This window comes from Perognathus longimembris, chromosome 28, assembly GCF_023159225.1.
Source record: "Perognathus longimembris pacificus isolate PPM17 chromosome 28, ASM2315922v1, whole genome shotgun sequence".
Taxonomy (NCBI): Eukaryota; Metazoa; Chordata; class Mammalia; order Rodentia; family Heteromyidae; genus Perognathus; species Perognathus longimembris.
Genome location: NC_063188.1, coordinates 84978223 through 85003434, shown reverse-complemented (window position 1 = coordinate 85003434; position 25212 = coordinate 84978223). Strand labels below are relative to the sequence as shown.

General features: G+C 41.9%; 1 protein-coding gene across 1 annotated transcript in view; it reads right to left on the bottom strand.

The window, feature by feature from the left end:
• The window catches only part of Cask (calcium/calmodulin dependent serine protein kinase), a 333827-nt gene that overhangs the window by 7548 nt on the left and 301067 nt on the right, over window positions 1-25212 (bottom strand). The window contains exons 21-25 of the mRNA XM_048336639.1: window positions 23921-24036; window positions 14746-14826; window positions 14562-14642; window positions 10280-10482; window positions 1532-1615 (exon numbers count right to left, since the gene is read on the bottom strand). Coding sequence (XP_048192596.1) covers window positions 1532-1615; window positions 10280-10482; window positions 14562-14642; window positions 14746-14826; window positions 23921-24036 — 565 coding nt within the window. The remainder of the gene's footprint in view (window positions 1-1531; window positions 1616-10279; window positions 10483-14561; window positions 14643-14745; window positions 14827-23920; window positions 24037-25212) is intronic.

Genomic DNA, 25212 nt, shown 5'->3' with positions numbered 1-25212 from the left:
CAATAGAAGGGCTAGGGTAGGCTGGGTGCAGTAAACTTGTGAGGGTACCAGCTCTCTGCCAGCTGCTGACTTGTGTTAGCTTGAAAATGGTCAGAGATTTCTTTTCCTTTTTCTATTTATTTGTGTGTATGTATGCATATGCTGGTCCTGGAGCTTGAACTCAGTGCCTGGGCACTGTCCCTGAATTTTGTTTGTTGTTGTTCAGGATTAGCACTCTACCACTTCCAGTCACAGTGCCACTTCTGGCTTAGTAGTGGATCATTGGAGATAAGAGTCTCACAGAGCTTCCTCACAGGGCTGGCTTTGAATTGCACTATGCAGATCTAAGCCTCTTAAATAGCTAGGATGACAGGTATGAGCCCTCAATGCTTGACTTGATTTTCTTTTCTCTTTTTCCCCTTTTTGTGGTACTGGGGATTGAACCCAGAGCCTCTGTGCATGCTAGGCAAATGTTCTATTACTGAGTGATACCCTCAGCCTGACAAAACTCATTTGTAGGTTTGGTAGTCCTCAGGGCCCTGAAGGGAAACTGGGAAGTTTGATAAAGTTTAGGGACTCCTTATAGCTAAGCAGTTCTTGGCCCGAGGAGCTTCTGCTGTCTTAGCATAACCCTATCTGAAAGGACTTAGGCTGGCAACCCTGGAGGGTGCCAGGACACCTGATATATAGCTTTCCTAGGGGAATGAGGAAGCTTACCTTTCATTTATTATTATTATTTTTATTATTATTATTGTCATGGGACTTGAACTCAGAAGCTGGGTGCTATCCTTGAGGTTTTCTGCTCAAGGATAGTGCTCTACCACTTTGAGCTACAGCTCCACTTCTGGTTTTCAGGTGATTAACTGGAGATAAGAGTCTCATGGACTTTCTTTCCCTGGGTTGACTTTGAACTTCGATCCTTAGATCTCAGCCTCCCTGAGTAGCTAGGATTAATGTGTGAGCCACCAGTACCCAGCTACCCTTGTACTTTATAAAGCTACAGGCTGATTCACTGGGCATTGTACTTCACAGCCTGCTTATCTAGAGCTTTCTTTTGCTGCATGTATGAGTTGATTAGTTTCAGACTGCTGGGATAAAGGCTGGAATTTGTCTAATGATTCTGATCTCAGAAGAACTACATTGTTGAGTTCTGAATACTGAAAGAGAATCTCATGTTCTGGAAAGTAAACTGCCAAGTATCAAGGATAAAGCAGAAGTTCACTTGGCTGTTTTAATGACAGGGAGACAGAGAACATTTTTTTTTTTTGGTTATACTGGGGTTTGAACTCAAAGCCTTGCTGGGAAGGCAATCTGACACTGAAGCCAAACCTAATAGCCCTTTTGCTCTATTTTCAGGTAGAGCTTTGAGCTTTTGCCCAGGATGACCTTGGACTTTGATTCTCCTATCCTTACTTCCTGTATGGCTAAAGTTAAAGGCATGAGACACCACACATGACTCTGGGGCTTTGGTTTTGTGTACAACACACATGGGTCCTTACCATGGACTCTGATTAATTGTGTGTGTGTGTGTGGGGGGTGGATTCATTCTTACCTCATTTAAACCTGGAGTGATAGTTGGTGCGGCAATGAAAACAACAAAAGGAGCAAACTCGGCAGTTCTCAGGACCTTCAGTGCCTATGTGGAAAAGAAAACAAACAAGACACTTAAAAGAAGAAATAAATAAGTCTATACAAATTTTAGACAACTGAAAAAGTCACATTTTGATTCAAATTTTTGGCAGAGTACTATTAAATATGGAAAAGTAAGTAAGATAGATATATTACTCTTCTTCTAAAGGATGGATAATAGTGCTCAGAAAATAAAAGCTGACTAACTGGGGACTTATTAGTCTCATGAATCAAATGGATTTATTGAGGTATGGGGGAGAATAATGAAAAGGGTGAAGGTCAAGATGCATTGTACTTATAAACTGATTTGTTGAATGGTTACCCCTTTGTACAACTACTTCAAGATAATAAAAATAGAATTAAAATTGGATTTACTTTTCTTCATAAAAGTTAACACTATGTTGGTTAATGTTCCTTGAAACCTGGTTATTAGTTGGCGCCTGCATTTCAATTGATGGGAAGTGCATTTTTGGGGAAGACTTGGACCTGCAGGCTGGCTTCATACTGATAGGGAGCCCACTTTGTTACATTACTGACTATACTTTGCTAAGCAAGGTTAGCAAATTATGGTCACTATAAGTGTGTAGGTTGCATTTTCACTGAACACAGGCCTTCTGAGTTGCCTTTCTGAGGCCTCCATAGGGGTTCATGGGGAAGGGGACTGAAGTTATAAAGGCCCCGCTTTTTGTCTTATCATTATTACTAAAGAGTATGATTGTGAGCAATGCATTGGCTGCCAAGAAAATGCAGTACTCAAGGCAGATGGAGCCCCTTTCAGTTCCCTTTTAAGGCTCTGCAAAGCCTCTTCCTGTGCCAATTGCTAGTCTGCATAGAAGGACCGCGAAATGCAGCCAGATGCGGCAGGAGGAGATTCTGCTTCACCTCCTCTCCTGAGAGGATATGACTAGACTTGGAGGTTAGAAATACCCCGCCCAGGACAAAAATCGCACACATCCGGGTACCCAAAGCCACAAGTGACAGACATGTTAGTAATTCATATTCATCACTGGTAAATATCTTGCTGCATTTTATACAAGAATTTAGCCCACTACTTTTGCTACCTACATTTTATATTTTACAACCATCTTTAAGTGTGTTTTCTTTCTTTTATTTCTTCTTTTTTATTTTTATTATCTGTACTGGTCCTGGGGCTTGAACTCAAGGCCTAGGCGCTGTCCCTAAGCTTCTTTTTCTTAAGGCTACTTGAGCCACAGATCCACTTCTGGCTTTATTTGGTGGTTTATCAGAGATGAGTCTCACGGGTTTTCCTGGCTAGGCTGGCTTTGAACCTTGCTTCTCAGATCTGTTTCCTGAGTAGCTAGGATTATAAGGTATGAACTACTAGTGCTTAGAGCTTTCTCCCATATCTATTCTTCTATTTTTTTTGCAGGCCTTATCATAATTGTAGTTAGGTTGGTTCCTTGTCTCTGTTTTGCAGCTTTCCATTCCTTAGCATGGAAGTGAGGTTCCTCCTTTGAATGGGCTAGTGCCCAGGCTTGACTTCTTCTATTTCCCTCTGCTCTATCTCCTCTGCGGTCAGATCTTACTGGACAACTTGAAATGCTAGAAAGGGATAGACTCTTCTGGGTCTTTTTTTTTTTTGTCAGTCATGGGGCTTGAACCTGGGTGCTGTCCCTGAGCTCTTTTGCTCAAGGCTAATGCTCTACCATATTAATATCTTCACTTCCATGTTTCTGGTGGTTAACTGGAGACAAGAGCTGCATAAGACTTGCCTGCCTGGGCTGGCTTCGAACTGCAAACCTCAGATCTCAACCTCCCGGGGAGCTAGGATTACAGGCACGAGCCACCAGAGCCTGGCCTTGACTTTTTTTTTTTTAAATAAACTTAATGTCCCCTTTGTATGGAGCTCTCATGCTCTACCCCTTCCCCACAGAAGGAATCCTTCAGAACTTAGTTCTGATGTTCTTTTCTCAGGAAAGGTTCTCTGTGAGCCCTAAGCATTTCTTATGTACCCCTGAAGGGCTCATCACATTGGAAACACAAGTGCGCCGGGACTTCAAAGGCTGGGACTACATCTTGTTCAGTTCCCTCTCATAATCAGTATGGCACCCAATATAAACTGCTTTCTGATCCAATCAAAATTTAAAAGCAGTACATCTAATATAGACACAAAATTGATCTTGTCAACTAGAGCCTGCTATTCTCTTATCCAAACAGAAACTTTGACCTCTTTGAGACAAGTTTGGTAGGAAAAGTTCCACTTTTCTTTTTGAGTGTAAGCCTTGCTAGCACTATGAATTTTTTTGGTGTATCTGTATGGTCTGGTCCTGAGCCTTATACTCAGGGCCTGGGTGTAGTCCCTGAGCCTTCCTGTTCAATGCTAGTGTTCTACCACTTGAACCATAGCTCTACTTCTTGCTTTTTTGGTGGTTAACTGGAGATAAGAGTCTCATGGACTTTCCTGACTGAATTGGTTTTGAACTTCAATCCTCAGATCTTAGCCTCCTGAGTAGCTAGGATTGATTATAGGCATGAGCCACCAACTCTTGGGCTTACACAGTTATGTTCTCGTAGGTTGGGCAACCTGGCTTACTGCCTTATTTTTGCATCAAATTTCCTCAATTGTTAAAGTCATAGGCTCAGATTCTCCCAGTAAGAGGGGTCTTTAGGCTTGTATGGGTTCCCTTTTGAAGGATGGAACTGCAAACTTCTTTGCCAATCTTTTGTGACTGAAGACTTCAGCAATGAAATGACATCATGTCTAACCTAACTAAGCTGAACAGGGATCTTTCACCTGGAAATGTTCATTTGACTATCAATATGATCTCAGGTCTCTGTTCCTTCCATCATGTGCTCAGGCATCAGGCAAATAGAGGGTTTTTACTCCTCACTCCCACACACATCACACCAATGATGTCCATACCCATACCTACCCACCTATCCACACACAAGCCAGCTTTTGGTGGATAACATCTAACCTGCTTCTTTCCCTGAAGTTTCCTTCCTTCCTTCCTTCCTTCCTTCCTTCCTTCCTTCCTTCCTTCCTTCCTTCCTTCCTTCCTTCCTTCCTTCCTTCCTTCCTCCTCCCTCCCTCCCTCCCTCCCTCCCTCCCTCCCTCCCTCCTTCTCCCCCTCTGCCTCTCTCTGTCTCTTTCTAACTTAGGGCCTGGGTGCTGTCCTTGAGCTTTTTTGCTCAAGGCTAAAGCTCTACCACTTGAGTCACTCCCCCCCCCTCCATAGTTAATTGGAGATAAAGAGTCTCATCCACATTCCTGACCAAGCTGCCTTCAAACCAAGATCTTCAGAGCTCAGCCTCCTGAATAGCTAGGGTTACAGGCGTGAGCCCACCCGTGCCTGGCACACAATCTCTATGCTGAATGGAACCCACTGATGAAGTGGAGAAGAGACCTCAAGCAGGAAATGCTTTCCTCCATTCAGCCACCAGCATGCCAGCTATCCAATCCTTTGAAGGCTTTCAGCTCTAGCCTGCTATCACATTACCAGAAAATGCACTTCTTGGAAAACATGAGCTTAGCTCTCTGCAGACTCTCCACAACTATACTGCATTCAGGTCTGACTACAGCCATAAACAAGAGGGGCATCCTGCCCTTACTATATGAAGCTATCAACCAAAAGCCATGTCCACCCATTATATTGTCAAATGCCTCTAGAGTCTAACAACCTGCTCTATTCCTTGACTCTTCCCCCTGCCCCTTTTCTTGCCCTGGCTGCAGGAAGTTCAACCCAAAATTTAACACTTATTACATTATTAAAATAAGCTCCAGTGGTTAGCATATTTGCTTTTGCTTCCTTTCCACAGCTTTGATTTTTCTTTTTTTCTTTCTTTCTCTTTTGGTGCCAGTCCTAGGGCTTGAAATCAGGGCCTAGGTGCTGTCACTGAGCTTTTTTGCTCAAGGCTAGTGCTCCATCACTTGTGCCACAGATTTACTTCTGGATTTTTGGTGGTAAATTGGAGATGAGTTTCATGGACTTTATTTCCTGAGCTGGCTTTGAATTGTGATCCTTAGGTCTCAGTCTCCTGAGTTGCTAGGATAACAGGTAGGAGCCACTGACATCAGGCGAATTTTTCTGTTTCTATCTTTTTTTTTGGCCAGTCCTGGGGCTTGGACTCAGGGCCTGAGCACTGTCCCTGGCTTCTTTTTGCTCAAGGCTAGCACTCTGCCACTTGAGCCACAGCGCCACTTCTGGCCATTTTCTGTATATGTGGTACTGGGGAATTGAACCCAGGGCCTCATGTATACGAGGCAAGCACTCTTGCCACTAGGCCACATCCCTAGTCCCTGTTTCTATCTTATATTATTGCATCTTTGGGGGTTCTCAGAGGCTTCAAATCCTGATTGCAACAGTCTGGCAAAGAAGGCCTCATTTGTTCAGCATAGTTATGCCTCATTTCCTTATCTGTTTCTAAAGGTCTCTGTCCCTATACCCTGTTCTACTTTACTTATAGGTCTCATGTTGGTGCCATTTTGGGTGCATTTCAGTTGGGCTGAGGTTCAGAGTTACTTTAGGGATGGGAAATGCAACTGCTCACAAGGATTTGCATACCTCAGGAGGTTAATAGCTGACTTCAAATGAACTCTTAAGACCTCTGACTCACAGTAAGGCACAAATCAGTTATAATAGACACAGGCAAATCTGTCTTTCTGAATCCCAGAGAAAGGGAGAGCAAGAGAGAGCAAGTGAATGAGAGGGAGAGAGAGGAAGTAGGAAGAGTGCACGGTATGCTGAAGAAATATCATTAGAAATATACTATGTTCAAATAGAATACCATTCATTTTTTAGTTCTTTTTTATAAATTGATTTTTTATGGCTTATCTATGTGTGACCAAGAATTATTCTCAGGTTACTGAATAAAAATTCATTTGACTTGAATATCCAAAATGTGGATATCTGTAATGCAAATCTGGCTTGTAGAGCTAAAAAGGACACAAGGGCAAGCAGCTGAGTGGTTCTGCACAAAATCTAAGTATTTAAAGAACAGCACAATGATTCTCTAGAGCCAATCAAATGGAAGGAAATGACCCTTGGCTCTTATTTTGATGTTTGCTGTGCATACTGAGGATTGAACCCAGGTCCTCCTGTCTTCCCTCATGCTAAGTGGGGCCCTAAAAAGAATGGAAGTTAATTCTGGATGACAACTTTTCCATCTGTGGACAAGGGAAAAACCTTACATATTGCGCTACTGTTCCCTTTTCACATGTAGAGCTGATAAATCAGAATAAAGTGAACATCCAAACCTATATTAAGCTGTGATTATGCACTGGAGCCATTATAGCTTTAGGAATATAAGATTACTTTCTGAGTTGTAGCTTTATTTCTATGAGAAATAGCTCTGTAGTTTTTCTCAGGCTTCATTGCCTTATAGATTTTTCTATGGTTTTATAAATGGGATATTTTTTTGGGTGCCAGTACTGCAGCTCTGGACCTTTGAGCTCTCACTCAGCTTTTCTTGATCATGGTTGACACTCTACCACTTGAGCAATGGCTCCACTTTTTTTTTTGATTAATTGGAGATCAGAATCTCGTGGATTTATCTGCCCACGCTGCTCTGAATTGAATCTCATATCTCAGCCTCTGGAGTAGCTAGGACTATAGGCATGAGTCAGCATTGCCCATCCTGAAAATGGGATTTAAACTGTTCAACTATCTATAAGGTAGGCTAAGGATTGCCTAGGGTCACATCTTCTAGGATGGTACAGTGAAAGAAGGTTAGGATTTCTTACAAAATGCAACAAAATCCAACACAGTTCAAATTCAAACCTCACTGTCATTTGCCTTAAAACCTTAGAACAACTGTATTAAGTCTTGGTTTCCTAATCAATGGAAGTAGACACTTATTTTTGTCTTCTAGGGTTACAAGGATTAGGTAAGGAGTAAAAACTATTGGCAAAATATAAAGCACAGTAAAAATTCTACCTATTACTTTCAAAGAAGCTAGGTTACTTTTTCTAGTTTAATGTCTTTATCATGGACCAGAACACCTTATCCTATACTCATGAGTAAATGAGTGCTCAAATTGGCCTTCATTGTCTAAAAACAAATTAAGACCACACAAAGCATCAGACCTGCAGTAAGTGAGCTGAACACTAGTGTTTGGTGGTCTTTCAATGAGCCATCTATGAGGGAAATGGTGCCAGCTGTGGCAGACTGAGAGGATTAAAAAACAAATGCTACAGGAATATTCTTTTGTGGGTAGCTTTGGCTATATGTGGAGGAATGCCTTTCATCCTCATCAGCTTGGTATACAACTGCTTAATGCACGTTTAGTCAAGCAAACTGTACCTAAGATACAGTACAGCTGTTAATCTAACAAGCAGGGGTGGAAAAGGGAAATGGGGAAAGCATCCTAAGGAGAGAACCATTCTGGAGCAACAAGGCTCTGTCAGAAAGTGGGTTGTTCACAGGCATAGGCATCCTAAAAGCAAGACCTGGGCCTTTCCCCAGCCCTGCAGTGAGTGGGCTCAGGGCAGAAAGACTTAAGGGGGAGCCCAGCCAGTTACAGACACTGCAGGCATCCCCAGCTATATGGACATACACAGCGGTCAGTGTGAGGTGAGGGCTGGGCAGGAATCTGGACTGGGTCGGAGAGCCTGGGACCAGAATGGTCAACCAGTCCAACAAAGGGGAGCAAGCCCTGACCCATCCCTGGCCCCAGGGCCTTCAGGCAGAGGCCAGGATGCCTAGGGCCTGTCCTCACAGGGACCAGTGGACTTGAGCATCACAGTTCTGAGAGGCGTGGACATGAGGAGCAGGAGAGAAGAGTGCAAGAGTGCAGGTGGGCTCATCCGGTGGTCAGGACACTAGGGCCCCGTGTGCCTGGCTAGGGCAAGGAGTTGCTTGGGGCCAAGGGCAACGGGGAAGAGGAACTGCTGTGGATGTCCTGATGAGGCCGAGAGAAGGCTCTCCCACTCAGCAGTGCAGAGCAGTGCATGGCTGTGCAAGGGCAAGGGAACAGGGAGAGCTGGGAGCTATGAATTGAGCAGCAGAGGCAGTAGCGGTGGTGGTGGTGATGGCGGTGGTGGTGGTGGCGGCAGCGGCAGCAGCAGCAGCAGCAGGTAAGGCAGAAAGCCCTTGGAAGTGGCCTTAGGTAATGCAGAGGGATCTGAGGAGCCCTGCAGCCAGCATACTGCTAGAGACATTACTACCAGCAGAAAACGACGTTCAGGTGAAGACCAGTGTGGAACCCAAGGAGAGGATGTCGAAGACCAGGACCAGGATTGAGACTTTGCCTCTAGCCACCCCTGGCCAGAAGATTTTTCCAATCCCTAGTAAGGAGGGATTAGGAGTTAAACAAAGATCAATCTATGTTACACATCATCTTATTTAGTTCTATATAGGTCCAAGTTAATGGCTTAATTCAAGTAAACTACAGTGTTTATTATAGTTGCTTTCCTCTCTAGCCCCTAACCAGAGTTGTTCTGGTTTCCAAAGCTCCAAATTCAAGAACCCCCATCAAGTGCTAAAGAAATGGAAATGGATGAACTCACTGGCCACAAGTTAGGATCTCAGAGCCCTGAAACTGAGTTGTCAGGTCTTACTCAAACACACCCTGGTGATACAGGCTCTATCCTTGCTCTGGAGATAACTAAGAGACCAATGCTGGTGTCATCAACAGGGATTTGTCTTGCCTGAGACAGCCACCTAACTAAGCCTCCGGATCAAGTAGAGCCTGCTTGAGGGGTGCTGGTAGGTACCTGGATTCTATTCTGAGTGAATGGGTAAGAGATTTGGGGTACTGATCAATCCTGGAAATGGCAGACCCAGGTGTCACAAAGGCACCCACAATCTTCTCTGTTACTACTCTTGATAACTATCATTCCCAAATCATTTCTCTGCACTGGAAGTCCCATTTCTACTTGCTTTCTGCTCAGCTATGAAAAAAATAGTTGTTGACATTTTTAAATTTATTTGGTAGTAGGGATAGAACCAAAGGGCCTTGCACATGCTGAGCCTGCAGCCTAACACTGAGCTACACCCCTGTGGTGTCAAGCCTTCAGCTTTCTCTTCTTCAGGTTTCATCATTCCCACTGCTTCTTGCGTCAGCCTTATGTAGGAATCATTTGATCAGCTCTGCATCTGGCTCCCCTTTGAGTCCTCTCCAAGTTCGCCATGTCTCTCCTAGTTTTAGCTCAGGGTCAGGCATCATACTCGGGTAAGGAGGTGGCAGAAGTGGAGAGCCAACATGGCTCTCCAGCTCTGCTCCCTTTGACATCTGGGCTCACTCATGCTTGCTGTCATAAAGCTAGTGTAGTGTTTCACGCCCAGGCCCCAGGATCACTTTCTGGTGATTAAAATAAGATGCTGGCAGACACTTTGATGGCTCAGTGTGAGCCACACCAAAAGAGCAAAGGTGGCTGTTGTGATAACAAAATGCCAGAGTCTCATCCTGAGGGTGGATGATTGTAGGATTTCTGGCAGGCACAGACCTAATAAGGTACTTTACTGGGCTTGTGAGGACAGGAAGCCACAAAAGATAAAAAATTGCTTTTTAAATAATGCTGTTTGTGCCAAGTCCAGTGACTGGTCAGTTCGCATTCTAGACTTTTAACCCAGTCTTGATTACTGATACTTTCCTATAGCTGATGAACTTATGATGTGACCCAGGACTTTATGACGGCATTTTGGATTTTAGAATCTCAGCTTAACAGCATGCAGGCAGGGTGGAGGGATTCAGAGCAGCTGGGCATTACCTGAGGCTCCACGTCCAGTATTGCAATCAGCCCCTGCTCGTGGATCTTCCGAATGGTCTCCAGTTTTGTCCCGTACATCGCGTCCTCGTGGCTGCCGTATTCCAAGTACTCGTTATTTGAGATGTCTTGCATCATTTGGTCATGAGATACAAAGTAATAATTCTTTCCATTTTCTTCATCTTTCTTTGGAGGTCTGGTTGTATCTGCAAAGTCACATGTTATGACAGGTTTTAAAGGCTGAGCTGATGTGTTATACTCCCAGTGGATCTACCCAAACTCAACTGCTCTGTGTATGTGTGTGTGTGTGTGTGTGTGTGTGTGTGTGTGTGTGTGTGTGTTGGTCCTGGGGCTTGAACTCAGGGACCTACCTGGGTGCTGTCCTTGGCCTGTTTTCTTTTCCTCAAGGCTAACATTCTACCACTAAAGCCACAGCTTAATTTCCATTTTTTGGTGGTTAAGTGTCTTACAGGCTTTGCTGCCTGGGTTAGCTTCAAACTGTGATCCTCAAATCTCATTGCCTTTTATAAGCTGTGGATTCTTCCACTGTGCGCTATCCACAGGCCACAATGATTTCTAGAACTAGGTTCTACATAGATACTAGGGACGAAAACAGGAGGTGAGACATATCTAGAACAAAACCCAATGCTAGAAACCATCTTTATCTCTGTATAGAAGAGCAAAGCAGCCAATTAATTGTTTGGTTTGGTGAGTATTTCAGTGTTTAGAATGAATTTCATCCCTTTCTGGGTTACCACAAGGAAAGACATGAAATGTCCCCAGATTAATGTGTCTCACTCGTATGCCTTAATGCAGGTAGGTCTTAAACAGAAGGAAGCCAGGTGCCAATGGCTCATGCCTGTAATCCTAGCTACTCAAGAGGCTGAGATCTGAGGATCATGGTTCAAAGCCAGCCTGGGCAAGAAAGTCCATGAGTCTCTTATCTCCAATAAACTACTCAGAAAAAGCCAGAAGTGGAGCTGTGACTCAAGTGGTGGAGCGCCTAGCCTTCAGCACAGAGCTCAGGGACAGAGTCCAGGCCCTGAGTTCAAGCCTCAGGACCAGCAAAAAAACAAAAAACAAAAAGTCATAAAAACAGAAAGAAGTAAGAAGACTAAAAGAAAAAAAATGTAACTAATTGAGAATAAAATAAAATGAAAAGTTCGGTGTCCCCACAGCTCTACTTCTGGCTTTTTGGTGGTTCACTGGAGATAAGAGTCTCACAGCCCAGGCTGGCTTCGAACCACAATCCTCAAAAGTTCAACCTCCTGAGTAGGTAGGATTATAGACAGGTGGCCAGTAGTACCTTAAAGGCAAAATAGTCTTGTGTGAATGCTATCATGAATGCTATCATTGTCACAGAAGGTTTATTGGATAGATCTAGTCTGTACCATCTCACAAAAAGAGAATGAATGACTGTAGCAAGGTCTGGCCATCATTATTATAGAGGATCTAATCCAGGAAGTGGCTAAATAGCTTCTGAGTCAAATACAATCTATGATCTTTAAGTGTGCCTGGAACACAGCCATACATTTTTGTTATTTTCTCTATAATTGCTTACATATACTATGGCAGAGATGAGTAGTTGTGACAGAGACTGTGTGGTTTTCAGTCTCAAATATTTACCACTTGGTGACGTGAGGGAGTATATACTAAATGATATAAAAGCTGGGCACCAGTGGCTCATGCCTGTAATCTTAGCTTCTCAGGAGGCCGAGATCTGAGGATCAAGGTTCAAAGCCAGCCTGGGCAGGCATTGATTCTGTGAGACTCTTATCTCCAATTAAGCACCAAAAAGTTGGAAGTGGAGCTGTGTCTCAAATGGTAGAGTGCTAGCCTTGAGCAGAAAGTTTCAGGGAGAGCACCCAGGGTTCAAGCCCCAGGACGGAAACACACACACACACACACACACACACACACACACACACTCTCTCTCTCTCTCTCTCCCCCCCGTCCCCCCCACATATTCACTCTTTCTCACTATTATATTTACAAGCATATACGATGTATATATTATATATGTATAAACAAAGAACCAGACCAACTAGGGACATTGCTTTCAGTTTTTTCTTTCCTTTTTGTCTTTTTCCTTCCTCCCTTTCTTCTTTCTCTTTTGCTTTTCTTTCAATTTCCTCCCTTCCTACTTGTTCCCTTCTTTCCTCCTTGAGCAAGGATAAATTTATGGGATTATTTGCTGTGTATATAAGCCCAAGCCAGTGAGGACTTCTTCCTTTCCTGTTAAGACCATTAGAACACCCATGTGTCCTGGAAATCAAGATGCAGACATTTAAAGAGGAATGCTTTCTCTAGGCACATGAAAAACGGAAGTAGTATAACATATTGGTGATGACTATCTTCAGTCACATCAGTAAGGAAAGTGTATATTATATACATCTGGAGTCAAATATTTCAAAGAGTAGAATAGTTAATGTCATCAAAGGAAAGCACTAAAACCAAGCTAATTAACTGGTCATTTAAACAATGTGGCAGGCAAATTGTTACTTGATCAAGAAGAAATTAGTCAACCTTGCTGTACTGACCTAGACCTAAGGAGAAATAAAAGAACATTTCCAAGTGTTTAACTAGGAAATCTCAATAGCACCAACTGTGGTGATGCCTGATAACAGTTTGTGTAATAAACCAGAATGATCTTAAGAGTGCTCTTGGCTTAAGTGATCTTAAGAAGGCCTTGAAGTGGTCTTAAGTGGAAATAACAGGAAACAGCATTGACCTTGCCTCAAAGAAGAGGCTAATCTTGACATTTTTTCCTGTTGCCCTTAGGAATCATTTTCCTTTAGCTCTCCCGCCTCCCCTCCTCCCCCCACCAATCCAAGCTCTGATTTTTAGATAGCCTTTTGGATTCAAAATTTAAACTTTCAAATACTGGTGACAATAATAAAATGATCATGGTAACATGGCTATTTATCCATCATGCACCCAATATGTCACATCATGCTCTTGAATCCTCTTTACCTTCCTGGGATTATTTCATTTTATAGTTGAGTAAATGAGAAGGCAAGAGGTAAAGAACACAAAATAGAAAAGTAAAAGGAACTAAAAGTCCAATAGATTTGAAATTCCTTATAATAAGCAACTGATAACACATTGACCAGGTTTTAAATAATAAGAAATTAACAATGTAGATATTGCCAGGGGGTGCTGGTGGGCTCAGGTCTATAACCCTAGATACTAAGATAGGGCTAAGATGTGAGGATTGTGGTTTGAAGCCAGCCTGGGCAGACAAATCCATGAGCCTCTTATCTCCAATTAAGCAGAAAAATCCCAGAAGTGGAGGTATGGCTCAAGTGGTAGAGCCCCAGCCTTGAGCAAAAAGCCAAATGAGAATGTGAGGTCCTGAATTTAAGCCCCAATAATGGCATAAAACGTTAATACTGATGAAAGGAAATATGGTTGAATTAGGGAAAACTATGAGAATAATTCATCTAGGTAATGTGTATGACAGTATTAGAAAAATTAGGTTATGAACAGAGTAAATGAGTAATGCTGATAGCTTCCTCTCTCCATAAACATAATATACACTAACTACACTTCTTTCTATTGTGGTGGTACACAAACTATCCTTCTTTCTTTGTGGTTTGAAATCAGGGCCTCCTGCTTGCTAGGCAAGTCCCACTCTACCATTTGAGCCACACACCCAGTCATATTCACATATTCACTTTAGAGTCTTGCTTTTGCTTGGGGCTGGCTTCAGACCACAGTCCTCCTACTTATGGCCGCCTACATGGCTGGGATGACAGTGTGTACTGCCCATACCTAGGTTTTTGTTGAGATGAGGGTCTAGGTAACTTCTTTTTGCAGGAGCTTGCTTCAAAGTGATTCTCCCAAGCAGCTGAGATTACATGTATGAGCTACCACAATCAGAATACAAGTATGTATACCTACAAGTATGCCTAGAAGAGTACCTAGTAGTTATTATCGATACTTACTATTGGGAGAATGAGGAAGGAATGAGGTTGGGACTGTTTTTTTTTTGGTGCCAGTCCTTTTGCTGGTTAAGTAGAGACAAGAGTCTCATGGATTTTCTTGTCTGGGCTGGCTTTGAAATGTTATCCTCAGATCTCAGCCTCTTAAGTAGCTAGGATTACAAGCATGAGCCACCAGCACTTGTCTTCTTCACGGTTCTTTTTGTTTTTGTTTTTGTTTTTTGATTTTTACAAATTCCTACAGTGAACAGTTCTTACTTATATAATCAGAAAAAAGTGTAAATTACCATGTTGAAGAAGTACTAGGACAAACAGTTGAAAAAGTTTGAGTCATTGCTTACGTGGAATAGGGTACGCAAATCGGTCCGGGTGCTTTGTGATGAGGGTGTTCTTTATGTGTCTTCTTCCAACACCATGTGCACCTATGTTATTTTTGAAAAGAAACAGTAAAGTGGAACTGTTAATAATGCTTGAAAGATGTTATGAAGGTGAGAATAAGGTAGCCCCTTAGGTAGTGAAACTTACCTAATAAGACTAGTGTTTTCCTTTTAAATGCTGGCAGTTTTACCACTTCTTCATATGTGACAAGATCTAATTGATCAAACACTAAAAGGCAAAGATTTAGAAGAAAGGTAAGCTTTTGGAATGAATCAGGGATGTGTGAATTATAATTTAGTAGCAAAATTAAGTTACATTAGGTTTTAATATCTTAAAACCTGAGTTCAACTTATGAGATATGGTACATATTTAAGTCATACAGCCTTTAGGAGAAAAAACTTAAGGCCATGAAAATGCACTTTAGAATGAGGGTATCTAAACATATGTTGATACATGCATAAAAGCCCAATTCTTAAAGATATTACTTTTTTCATGCAGTATCCAACACATCATATGAATTCATTCATAAACACATGCTGTTTGTATTTTTTTGTTACAATTCTAAGAAATCAGCAGGATTTAGCAATACTAAAAAAGGTCTATTAACAGTGACCAACATGAATAGTTTGAATGCAAGTACAAGCAGCTGAGAGAGGCCACCAAGATCATTTCCAGAGATGGGTGACAAATACACAGCCAACTTCTCTGCAACCTTATGATTCTTTGATGTGTGTGTGTGTGTGTGTGTGTGTGTGTGTGTGTGTGTGTGTGTGTGTGTGTGGTGTTGAACTCTGGGCCTGGGAGTGTCCCTGAAGCTTTAGTGCTCAAGGCTAGGTCTCTATCACTTGAGCCACATCTACACTTCTGGCCTTTTTGGTAGTTAATTGGAAATGAAGCGTCTCACGGGCTTTCCTGCCCCGGCTGGCTTTGAACCATGATCCTCAGATCTCAGCATCCTGAGTAGCTAGGATTACAGACATAAGTCACTGTGGCCAGCCTTTGTTAACTTTTTAGAGTTGCAGAAAGAGGCATGCTAGAGCCTTTTTTTTTTTTTTTTTGGCCAGTACTGGGCCTTGGACTCAGGGCCTGAGCACTGTCCCTGGCTTCTTCCCGCTCAAGGCTAGCGCTCTGCCACTTGAGCCACAGCGCCGCTTCTGGCCGTTTTCTGTATATGTGGTGCTGGGGAATCGAACCTAGGGCCTCGTGTATCCGAGGCAGGCACTCTTGCCACTAGGCTATATCCCCAGCCCATGCTAGAGCCTTTTCAAAATCAAGTTCTCTGGCAATTCATAAGCTTTGAAATGAACATCACCCAAGTTTGATTATGACCCAGATATCCTCTTGATGGGATGTGTTCTTTTTTTTTGGGGGGGGGGGGAATGTCTTCTGTATATAAGTAGAGGAACATGCTTTACTGATCCCCAAATCTTATCCCCTGCCAGTTGGTACACGGGCAGCTGTGTGTGTATATGTGATAAATCAGGATGGAATGAATTATGAAGGACAGTTGGAGCTCAGGAACCTTTGCAGAAGGTTGGGGGTTTTTTAATTATTAGAAGGAGAAGGAATACTTTAAAAATCTTGTTCCTGCCACCTGCCTCTTAACAGTCTTATAAGAACAATTTTAAGTAATTTGAGAAAGTTTTCTGAGTTAATAATCATTTGTGTTGAAGTTTGATGTGGTCAAACTCTCATGCCCATTTGGAATTCTCACGAGAGGGCTAAAGTTATGCATGCATGTTTTAATCACTAGAAGAAGGTTTTCTCCTAGAAACAATATGACCAAATGATTGTCCTTAACATTGCCCTGCCCTTGAAATTTGTGATCTGCCCATAGCAAAGAACCTTACAATGCAAAATAAGATACTCTGGAATACAGCAGAGTAGAGACAAATGAGCTAAAATATTAATATATATAAAGCAAATGCAATAGGTTAAAATCAGGTGTAGTGCATATTAGGTATTAGTGGGTATTTATGCATTTGTTTTTGTTGGAGAATTTGACTCCATTAAGACTGACGAAATGTTTTAAGAGCATATTCTCTAGCAACAGTTAAAACTGGAGAAGTGTTTTCTGCATTCAAAATGGCATGCTCGCAAACTCAAATGATATGAGGTTCTTTGCGGTAGAGCTAGCTAGTTGTGCAGTGGTGGTAATGGAGTGATGACAGTTGAAAGAATAAAGCAGGAATGCTTATGGCCTTGCTTTCCATACCTACTGCCCGCTGAGCGAAGCAAAAGTTATGCTTATGAAACAAGTGTATCAGCAAGCTGATATGTCTTTTTTTTAAGGGTTGGTTCTTTCTTTCCTTTTTTTTCTCTAGGTATGAGATTGAGACTTGAACTTGATACCTGTGACCGCTTTCACTCTTTGGCTAGAGCTTTACCAACTGAGCCAAGCCCTGATAATGTCATTTTCCCCATTCCCAGTCCTGAGGCTTAAACTCAGGGCCTGGGCATTATCCCTGAGCCTCTTTGTGCTCAAGGCTAGTACTCTACCACTTAAGCCACAGCGGCCATTTCCAGCTTTTTTTCTGGGTAGTTTATTGGAGGTAAGAGTCTTACACAAACTTTCTTGCCCAGGCTGACAATTAAGCATCATTCTAAAGAGCAAGATGATGATGACTCAAGCTTTTCCCTCTCTCTCCCTCCAGAGAACCCTAATCTAACACTGCTCCCTTGAGACTTGCCATTTTTTTTTCTTAACGTGTGCTGGTCCTGGGGCTTGAACTCAGGGCTTTGGCACTGTCCTTGAGTTTTTTCACTCGAGGATATCACTCTATCACTTGAGCCACAGATCCACTTTTGTAGTGGTTAACTGGAGATAGTCCCACAGACTTTCCTGCCTAAGCTGGCTTGGAACTGTGATCCTCAGATCTCAGCCACCTGAGTAGCTAGGATTACAGGCATAAGCCACCGGTGCTTGAGTAAGACTTGCCATTTAGAAAAGACATATAAGAATGAGTTAGATATGCACAGTCAAAATCACAAACAAATGAACAGATATGTTAAACATCAGTATCTTCACCATGAATAATGCGTGAAGAGGTTATGCTGGTCTAAATGAAACTGCTACGAGGCCATAGGGTTGTGAGACAATAAAATAAAATAAAAAAATACAAGGATTATGAGGAAAGCACTTGAAGACTGAACTTTTAAAGGTTTTAAGTTGCTTGCCGATTGCAAAAAAAACAAAAGGACTTAGTAAAATGAAACCATCAAAAAACACAGAGGCATAGTCATTCAACAGGTTACTTACATGCACAGAGGCCATTGGGAGTGAGACAGCATGAAAAATGTACAGGGGTCATTGAAATATGGCTTTTCATATATTAGTAAAATTAAAATATAATATGCACAAATAAACTTTTTTCATGCAATATTCTAAACACAAGGCAAATAAACCACAGTAAGAAACAAAGTCTTCTTAATAAAAATTCAAGCATATTTTATATTAAAGCCAATAGATTTTTATATACCAGCATATGAGTTGAAATTTCATGTGGGAATATATAAGAATCCCCCTTTAGAGACTGTAAGTGTGGGAGCATCTTGCTTTTTATTTGGTATCTTTCTATACCATTTGCAGCTTCTAATTACATGTGTCTATCATTATTACCATTATAGTTTTGGGGAGCTATGATGGAACCCAGAGCCTCGTGCATGCTAGCCAAGTGCTCTATCACTGAAGCTATGACCTCATCCTACTTTTATTCTTATTATTGTTAAATGTGAATCCCCAAGTTCAAATTCCAGTACCATTAAAGAAAACCAACCAAACAAAATCCCCCAAATGAGCTAAGATTTTTTAATAATTAGCATAACTTTAAATACACTTATGAATGGTATTGTGGAACTCCTCTAGGTTCATTTACAGTTATGCATAATTATCAGGATATTTGAATATCACTGCCTAGGGTTCGAATATTTAAAAAAAGAATCAGGGGTGGCGGGGAAAAAAAAGAATCAGTGAAGACTGTAATTTAAAAAAAGTTTACATTAGTACCTTGATCTAAAAGTGACTTTTGGGGCTGAGAATCTCAATGTCACAAGTGTAGTGAGAAAATGAGCTCTTTAATGTGTTGTGGAGAAATGTATTTGCTGTATATACTACATATACCATAATCAAATCTATTCCCAAGGATTCAGAAAACACTGCCTGGTTGTAGTCTGCTTATTTTTGTCTGATTTCCTGGTAAGCCACTCAACATTCCAGACACTACTGTAACTACTTTTTAGTTGAAAAATTTTCCATACAAAACAGCTGCTAACACTGAATCCTTGTCTCAGTTTGAAAAGCAGTAAATATTTTTAGCTACTGTAAAAAGCTCCAATTGAAAATGGCATTGCATATTGTCAGGACTGGGGCACAGAGATAAATTTAATGCCTAGAGTGGCTGAACAGCAAGCGAGTTTGAATGAAGTAGGCTAGGGGTGGATGGGGATGGTGGATACTGGAGAATGAATAATGTCCATCCTAAAAGGACGTCAACAACCCAGAGTTCCTATTAAAGGAAATGACTTGGTAGCATCACACTCCTTGTTCTCCCAAAGAAAGTCAGGAAAACAACGTTTTATGTTAAATAACTCAATTTTCGAATGGGGTAACCTATAATTATTTTTTGTGCCAGTCTTGGGGCTTGAACTCAGGGCCTGGACACTGTCCCTGAACTGTTTTACTCAAGGATAGTGTTATACTACTCAAGCCAAAGCTCCACTTCAGCTCTTTGGTAGTTTATTGGAGGTAAGAATCACAAAGACTTTCCTGCTTAAGATGGCTTCAAACTACACTCCTCAGATCTCAGCCTCCTGAGAAGCTAGGATCAAAGGTATGAGCCACTGGCATCCGTCTTATGAAATTATTTATAAGAACCATGTGTGAAAAATTCATGTATGGATCAAAATCAAGTAATAGGAAGCCACTTTATGATGTGAGATACTGACAGGCTACATAGTTTGAACGGAATTCTGCTTTAACTGGATAGAAAGAATTTCCTGGTGACAGATGGAAGAAACTGACTCTGGTATTTCCATTTCTGTAAAGTTATACCAACTTTCCATCCTTTATTTTTTACCACAAATATGAACAACTTCAAAATTTGATGGTGTTTGGATCTTGCTGTCAATATATGATGAATTCTCAAAGATTTTTAGCAGGAACAAAAACATATGGCCTTATTTTAATTTACTGAGTACCACAGGAAGAACAAAAAGTGTATTGTAGTTTGTAACACAACTTCCACAAAAAGCCTGAAAATTCCTTCAGAAATCTAGTTTGATTTGTGGCCCTTGGGCCCATTCGTCTAGTTCTTGGTATGAAAGATGATGCTATTTCTAAGTTTCCAAAGCATCTGTCTTACTGATGGAGGTCAACAGTATTTACTCAGGCTTTTAGAACAATTCCTTATATGGTAGTTCTGTATGTTAGGATGCAATTTCATCTTGGCTAAAAGCAGAACAGCTGCTAAAACACCTGGCTTCTCTTCCTGACAATTTGATCTCTTGTAAAGTAGCAGTGAACAGTAGTCCTTCTGGACTTCATAATAAACAGATGGTAAAGATGGCTGACAAAGGAAAGAAATCTGTAGAGATGGTGACTAGCCAAGTGTATATCAGAAAGTCCATGCTACAAGCTGGTCATCTTCTCCTGACCAGAACAACTAAAGGAAGAATTTATGACACGATTCTTCTGTGAGCGAGGGAACCCTAACAAGACTCCGATGAGTGAACCACAGATAAGTCTCCATTTCTGCCAATAAAATTTAGTGGCCCTGTAAGAACCTTCTAGAGAGCTAAGACTTTCTTTTAAAGGTGGGATTTTATGCAGAGACAAATGCTGAGTGGAAGAACAATCCCTCAAGCATGATGAAGAAGGCTCTGGTGCCCAGAGGAGTTCATTGGTTAGGAAGATACTAGAGATAAAGGTAGACCCTCCAACATTCCTCCCTTCTGGTGGTCTTCATTTTAAGTTCACATTAAATTGGATTGTGGTTTGGGATAAGAGGTGAAAAGTCTAAAGATAAAGAAAGAATGCAATTTTATTCTACCTTCTACATCGAGAGACAGAGGGAGGTCAAGTGAACTGAGCTTCATTAAATGGCACCCACTTGTCAGACTCAGGGATTAAGGAATCTTATGTCCACTAAATTTTAGAAGAAGAAAAGACTCCCTTGATTGACTACCTAATTTCCTGGTTTGAAAGGTCACAGGAACCTAAGTGATGTGCCCCAAGGACAAGTGTGCTAATTCCTGGTTTTGTCTTAGGCTACCTATTAAGCTCACCAATACTATTTGTAGAATCTGTGTGCACTGCCCATTGGCAGATAATTGGAACAGTGGATAATCAGTGAAATCCTGGTGCTCCAAGAACAGAAAAAGGGAATGAAGCAAACACTGACTGCCAGATTGGTTGCTGACTGGTAGCCCAGGTTTAAGATTCTCTGATTCAGCCCCCAGGGAGCTGGAAACTATTAAATGAATGATTCAACTGAGTCTTTGTCAGCATTTAGAGAGGTCTAGTTTTTCAATCAGCTTGCTTAAGTTTCCTCAGTGCCAAATTAAAGAACAGTGGCCAATGGAATCTGCAACTCTCCATGCCTTCCATTACTAGCGTATAAAATGAATGATGGAGTGACCAGTGGTACCCAGACATTTCTTTGCCTTTTAAGGTCTAAGCTATAATTTTTATGTTTATTTTTTCCTTTTAGTTATTTTAAAGGTGATATAGAGAGGAGTTACAATTATCTAAGTCAGGTAAAGAGTACATTTCTTTTCTTGTCTTTTTGTTGTTGTTGTTGTTCCTGGGGCTTGAAATCAGGGCCTGGGTGCTCTATCAAACCTCCTCTCTCTCTCTCTCTCTCTCGCTCTCTCTCTCTTGCCAGTCCTGGGCCTTGGACTCAGGGCCAGAGCACCATCCCTGGCTACTTCCCGCTCAAGGCTAGCACTCTGCCACCTGAGCCACAGCGCCCCTTCTGGCCGTTTTCCATATATGTGGTGCTGGGGAATCGAACAGAGAGCTTCATGTGTAGGAGGCAAGCACTCTTGCCACTAGGCCATATTCCCAGCCCCCAAACCTCCTTTTTCTCAAGGCTAGCACTTTACCATTTGAGCCACAGCACCCCTTCTGTTTTTTTTTTTTCTGAGTAGTTTATTGGAGATAAGAGTCTCATGGACTTTTCTGCCTAGGCTGGCTTTGAACTATGATCCTCAGGTCTCAGCCTCCAGTGTAGCTAGGATTACAGGCGAGAGCCAATAGTGCCTGCCCTAAGACTCCCTTCCTTCCTTCCTTCCTTCCTTCCTTCCTTCCTTCCTTCCTTCCTTCCTTCCTTCCTTCCTTCCTTCCTTCCTTCCTTCCTTCCGTCCTTCCTTCCTCCCTCCCTCCCTCCCTCCTTTTCCTTCCTTTCCTCCCTCCCTCCCTTCCTCCCTCCCTCCCTCCCTCCCTCCCTCCCTCCCTCCCTCCCTCCCTCCCTCCCTCCCCTTCCTTCCTCCTGTCAAGGGGTTTAAAATCAGGGCCTGGGCATTGTCCCTGAGCTCTTTTTACTCAAGACTAGCATTACCACTTTGAGCCACAGAGCCACTTGTGGTTTTCTGGTGGTTAACTGAGATAACAGTCTCACGGACTTTCCTACCTGGCTGGCTTGGAATCATGATCCTCAGATCCCAGCCTCCTGAGTAGACAGGATTACAGGTCTGAACCACCAGCTCATGCCAACGAATACATTTATTTTCAAACATCATCACCCCTTCCCTCACATTCTCCAAGTTTAGTCTAAACGAATTTTACATGTATACATCATTTAACACTGTAAAAATGTACAACTTGAAATAAAGATTTCATTTTGGTAGTGTCTCAGACATGAACCCAGGGCCTAATATGTTTGACAAGTGTTCTACCATGGAGCTATCACCACTCTCCCCCTAGTGGACAGATATCCTTTTCCTATTTAGGTAATATTAACGTATCTTACAAGCCTGTTAGGTTGTGTTACTCTTTGAAGGCGATAGATGTAAGGGTACTAGCAACTAGCATGTTGGGTTCTGATGATCTTGCAGTGCAGCTTTTCAAATCATATTTACAATATTCAGCTTTTTTTGTGATTAATTAGAGATAAGAGTGTCATGAACTTTCCTGCCTGGGCTGTCTTTGAACCATGATCCTCAGATCTCAGCTTCCTGAATAGCTAGGATTGTGGGCATGAGCTAACAGTGCCCAGCTCATTTCAGCTTATGACAAAATAAGTGAACATTAAAACTGAAGTTGAATGCAAGATTCCATATGCACAAACATTATGAAGAGGAGGCCAAGATAATGTCCTTGGTCTAGGAGCTTGAGGGAAGATAGTTATAGAAACCACTTAAACCAAGTTAGGAGTCATGTCATCTGTGCTCTTTCAAACTTATCACAGAACCATCTCCAGCCTACTTTTCTATACACTTTTGTTCTTTGAGATCTGTCATGGGTCTATGTCCAAAGGTCTGGGAGAAGCCAGGATCTTATCTCAGCTAGGGAGCTAAGAATTCTGGGAACTAAGGATTTCCAAAGCTCTTATTTTTCAGAGAAGGAGCTTGACATGTTGGGTTCCTTTTACTACTATTTTCAAATAACATTTTCGACCTATCAGTTGACTTACAGGTTTGTCAAGTACCTTGTCAATAAAGTGCATAGCAGGTAAAAGTTGAAAGTTCCTACTTGTTTTTTTTTTTTTTTTTTTTTTTTTTTTGCCAGTCCTGGGCCTTGGACTCAGGGCCTGAGCACTGTCCCTGGCTTCTTCCCGCTCAAGGCTAGCACTCTGCCACTTGAGCCACAGCGCCGCTTCTGGCCGTTTTCTGTATATGTGGTGCTGGGGAATCGAACCTAGGGCCTCGTGTATCCGAGGCTGGCACTCTTGCCGCTAGGCTATATCCCCAGCCCTCCTACTTGGTTTTAAAAGTTTTTTTTTCCCCTACTTTCTTCTTCTTTTTTTTTTTTTTTTTTTGGCCAGTCCTGGGGTTTGGACTCAGGGCCTGAGCACTGTCCCTGGCTTCTTTTTGCTCAAGGCTAGCACTCTGCCTCTTGAGCCACAGCGCCACTTCTGGCCATTTTCTATACATATGGTGCTGAGGAATAGAACCCAGGGCCTCATGTATACGAGGCAAGCACTCTTGCCACTAGGCCATATTCCCAGCCCCCCCCTACTTTCTTCTTAAAGGTTTTGTGACTGGTGAAATATCTCATAGGATAGAATGTTTTGGATGGGGAACTCTGAAGACGAAATGTTTTATACAGCTACCTAAAGATCAGAAATGTTTAACCTAGCCTCAGAAACAGACGTACTTTCCCTACCTGCATTGTGCTTTGCCAAATATTTATCTTTGTACTGCTTCTTTTTCTTGCCAAACCAAGTACAGCTGGCCTGCTGCTCTTGTTTGGTCTTCTCCATAGCAATGCAAGCTACTCGCCTAGTAGACAAAGAAGGGGGGAAAAAACACCCCAAAGTTAATGCATAATTGTATGTAGACAAATAAGAAAAAATTATTCATTTGAAGAGTTTATATGAAGCAGCATAAACATATTCATCATAAACTTTCAAATCACTCACATAAAGTTGTCTTGGTTTTCATGATGCTCTCCTAGAGATGTTTTCAAAACATAGGCTTAGCAGCCACTGAATGATAATGTGGGTTTTAGACGCATAGCCACAAGGGATCATGGAATTGTCAAGATAGGGGAGGTATTCATCCTGACTATGTTACTCATTAGGTGCTACTGAGCAGAAGTGTTAGGCACTGTTCTAGGAATTTTCCATGTATCAACTCACTTAATTTAATGACATATGGAAGTGTGCCACCATTTCATAAATGAAGGAACTAAAAGATGGAGGAGTTCAGCAATTTGCCTGAAATGACACAGCTAGTAACCAGAGAATGGAGGAAGGTATGTATCAGAGTCTATGATCTTAGCCAGAACATTCTTGAAACTTACTTTATTTTTATGTTTTTTCGCACTGGGGATTGAACTCAGGACCTTATACTTAGTAAGCAAGCATTCTTGAGCTGCATCCCTACTTTTTTGCTAGAACATTGTTGAAGCATACAGTCTAGACACAGGTTGTTGTGAAGGACTAGAAAAGAACATGAATGCCCGTAACACAGTGCCATGCACGCTGTATGTGTTTATTAATGGGAATACTACTATATGGCAATTATATTCTAAGACAGAAAAAAAGTGTTGCAACTAAATTTGTTATAGCCACAATCAGAAAATTACAATCTTGTTCTATTTGATTATACTATCTATCTGACAACAAAGGTCAAAGTCACTATCAAATACCATTCAATACTATCATAAAGATCAAATTATTTTCCAGTGAGATTGTATGGATTTACACTCCTACAAGCAATGTAGGAGAATGCCTAATTTTTTGGTGCCTATCCTGGGGCTTAAGCTCAGGGCCTGTCAGGTACTTAAATTCAGGTACTGTCCATGAACTTTTGTGCTATATGCTAGTGCTCTATCACTGAGACACAGCACCATTTTTGGCTTTTTGGTAGTTAACTGGAACTATAAGTCTCACAAATCTTCCCACCAGGCTGGCTTTGAACTGTAATCCTCATATCTCAGCCTCCTGAGTAGCT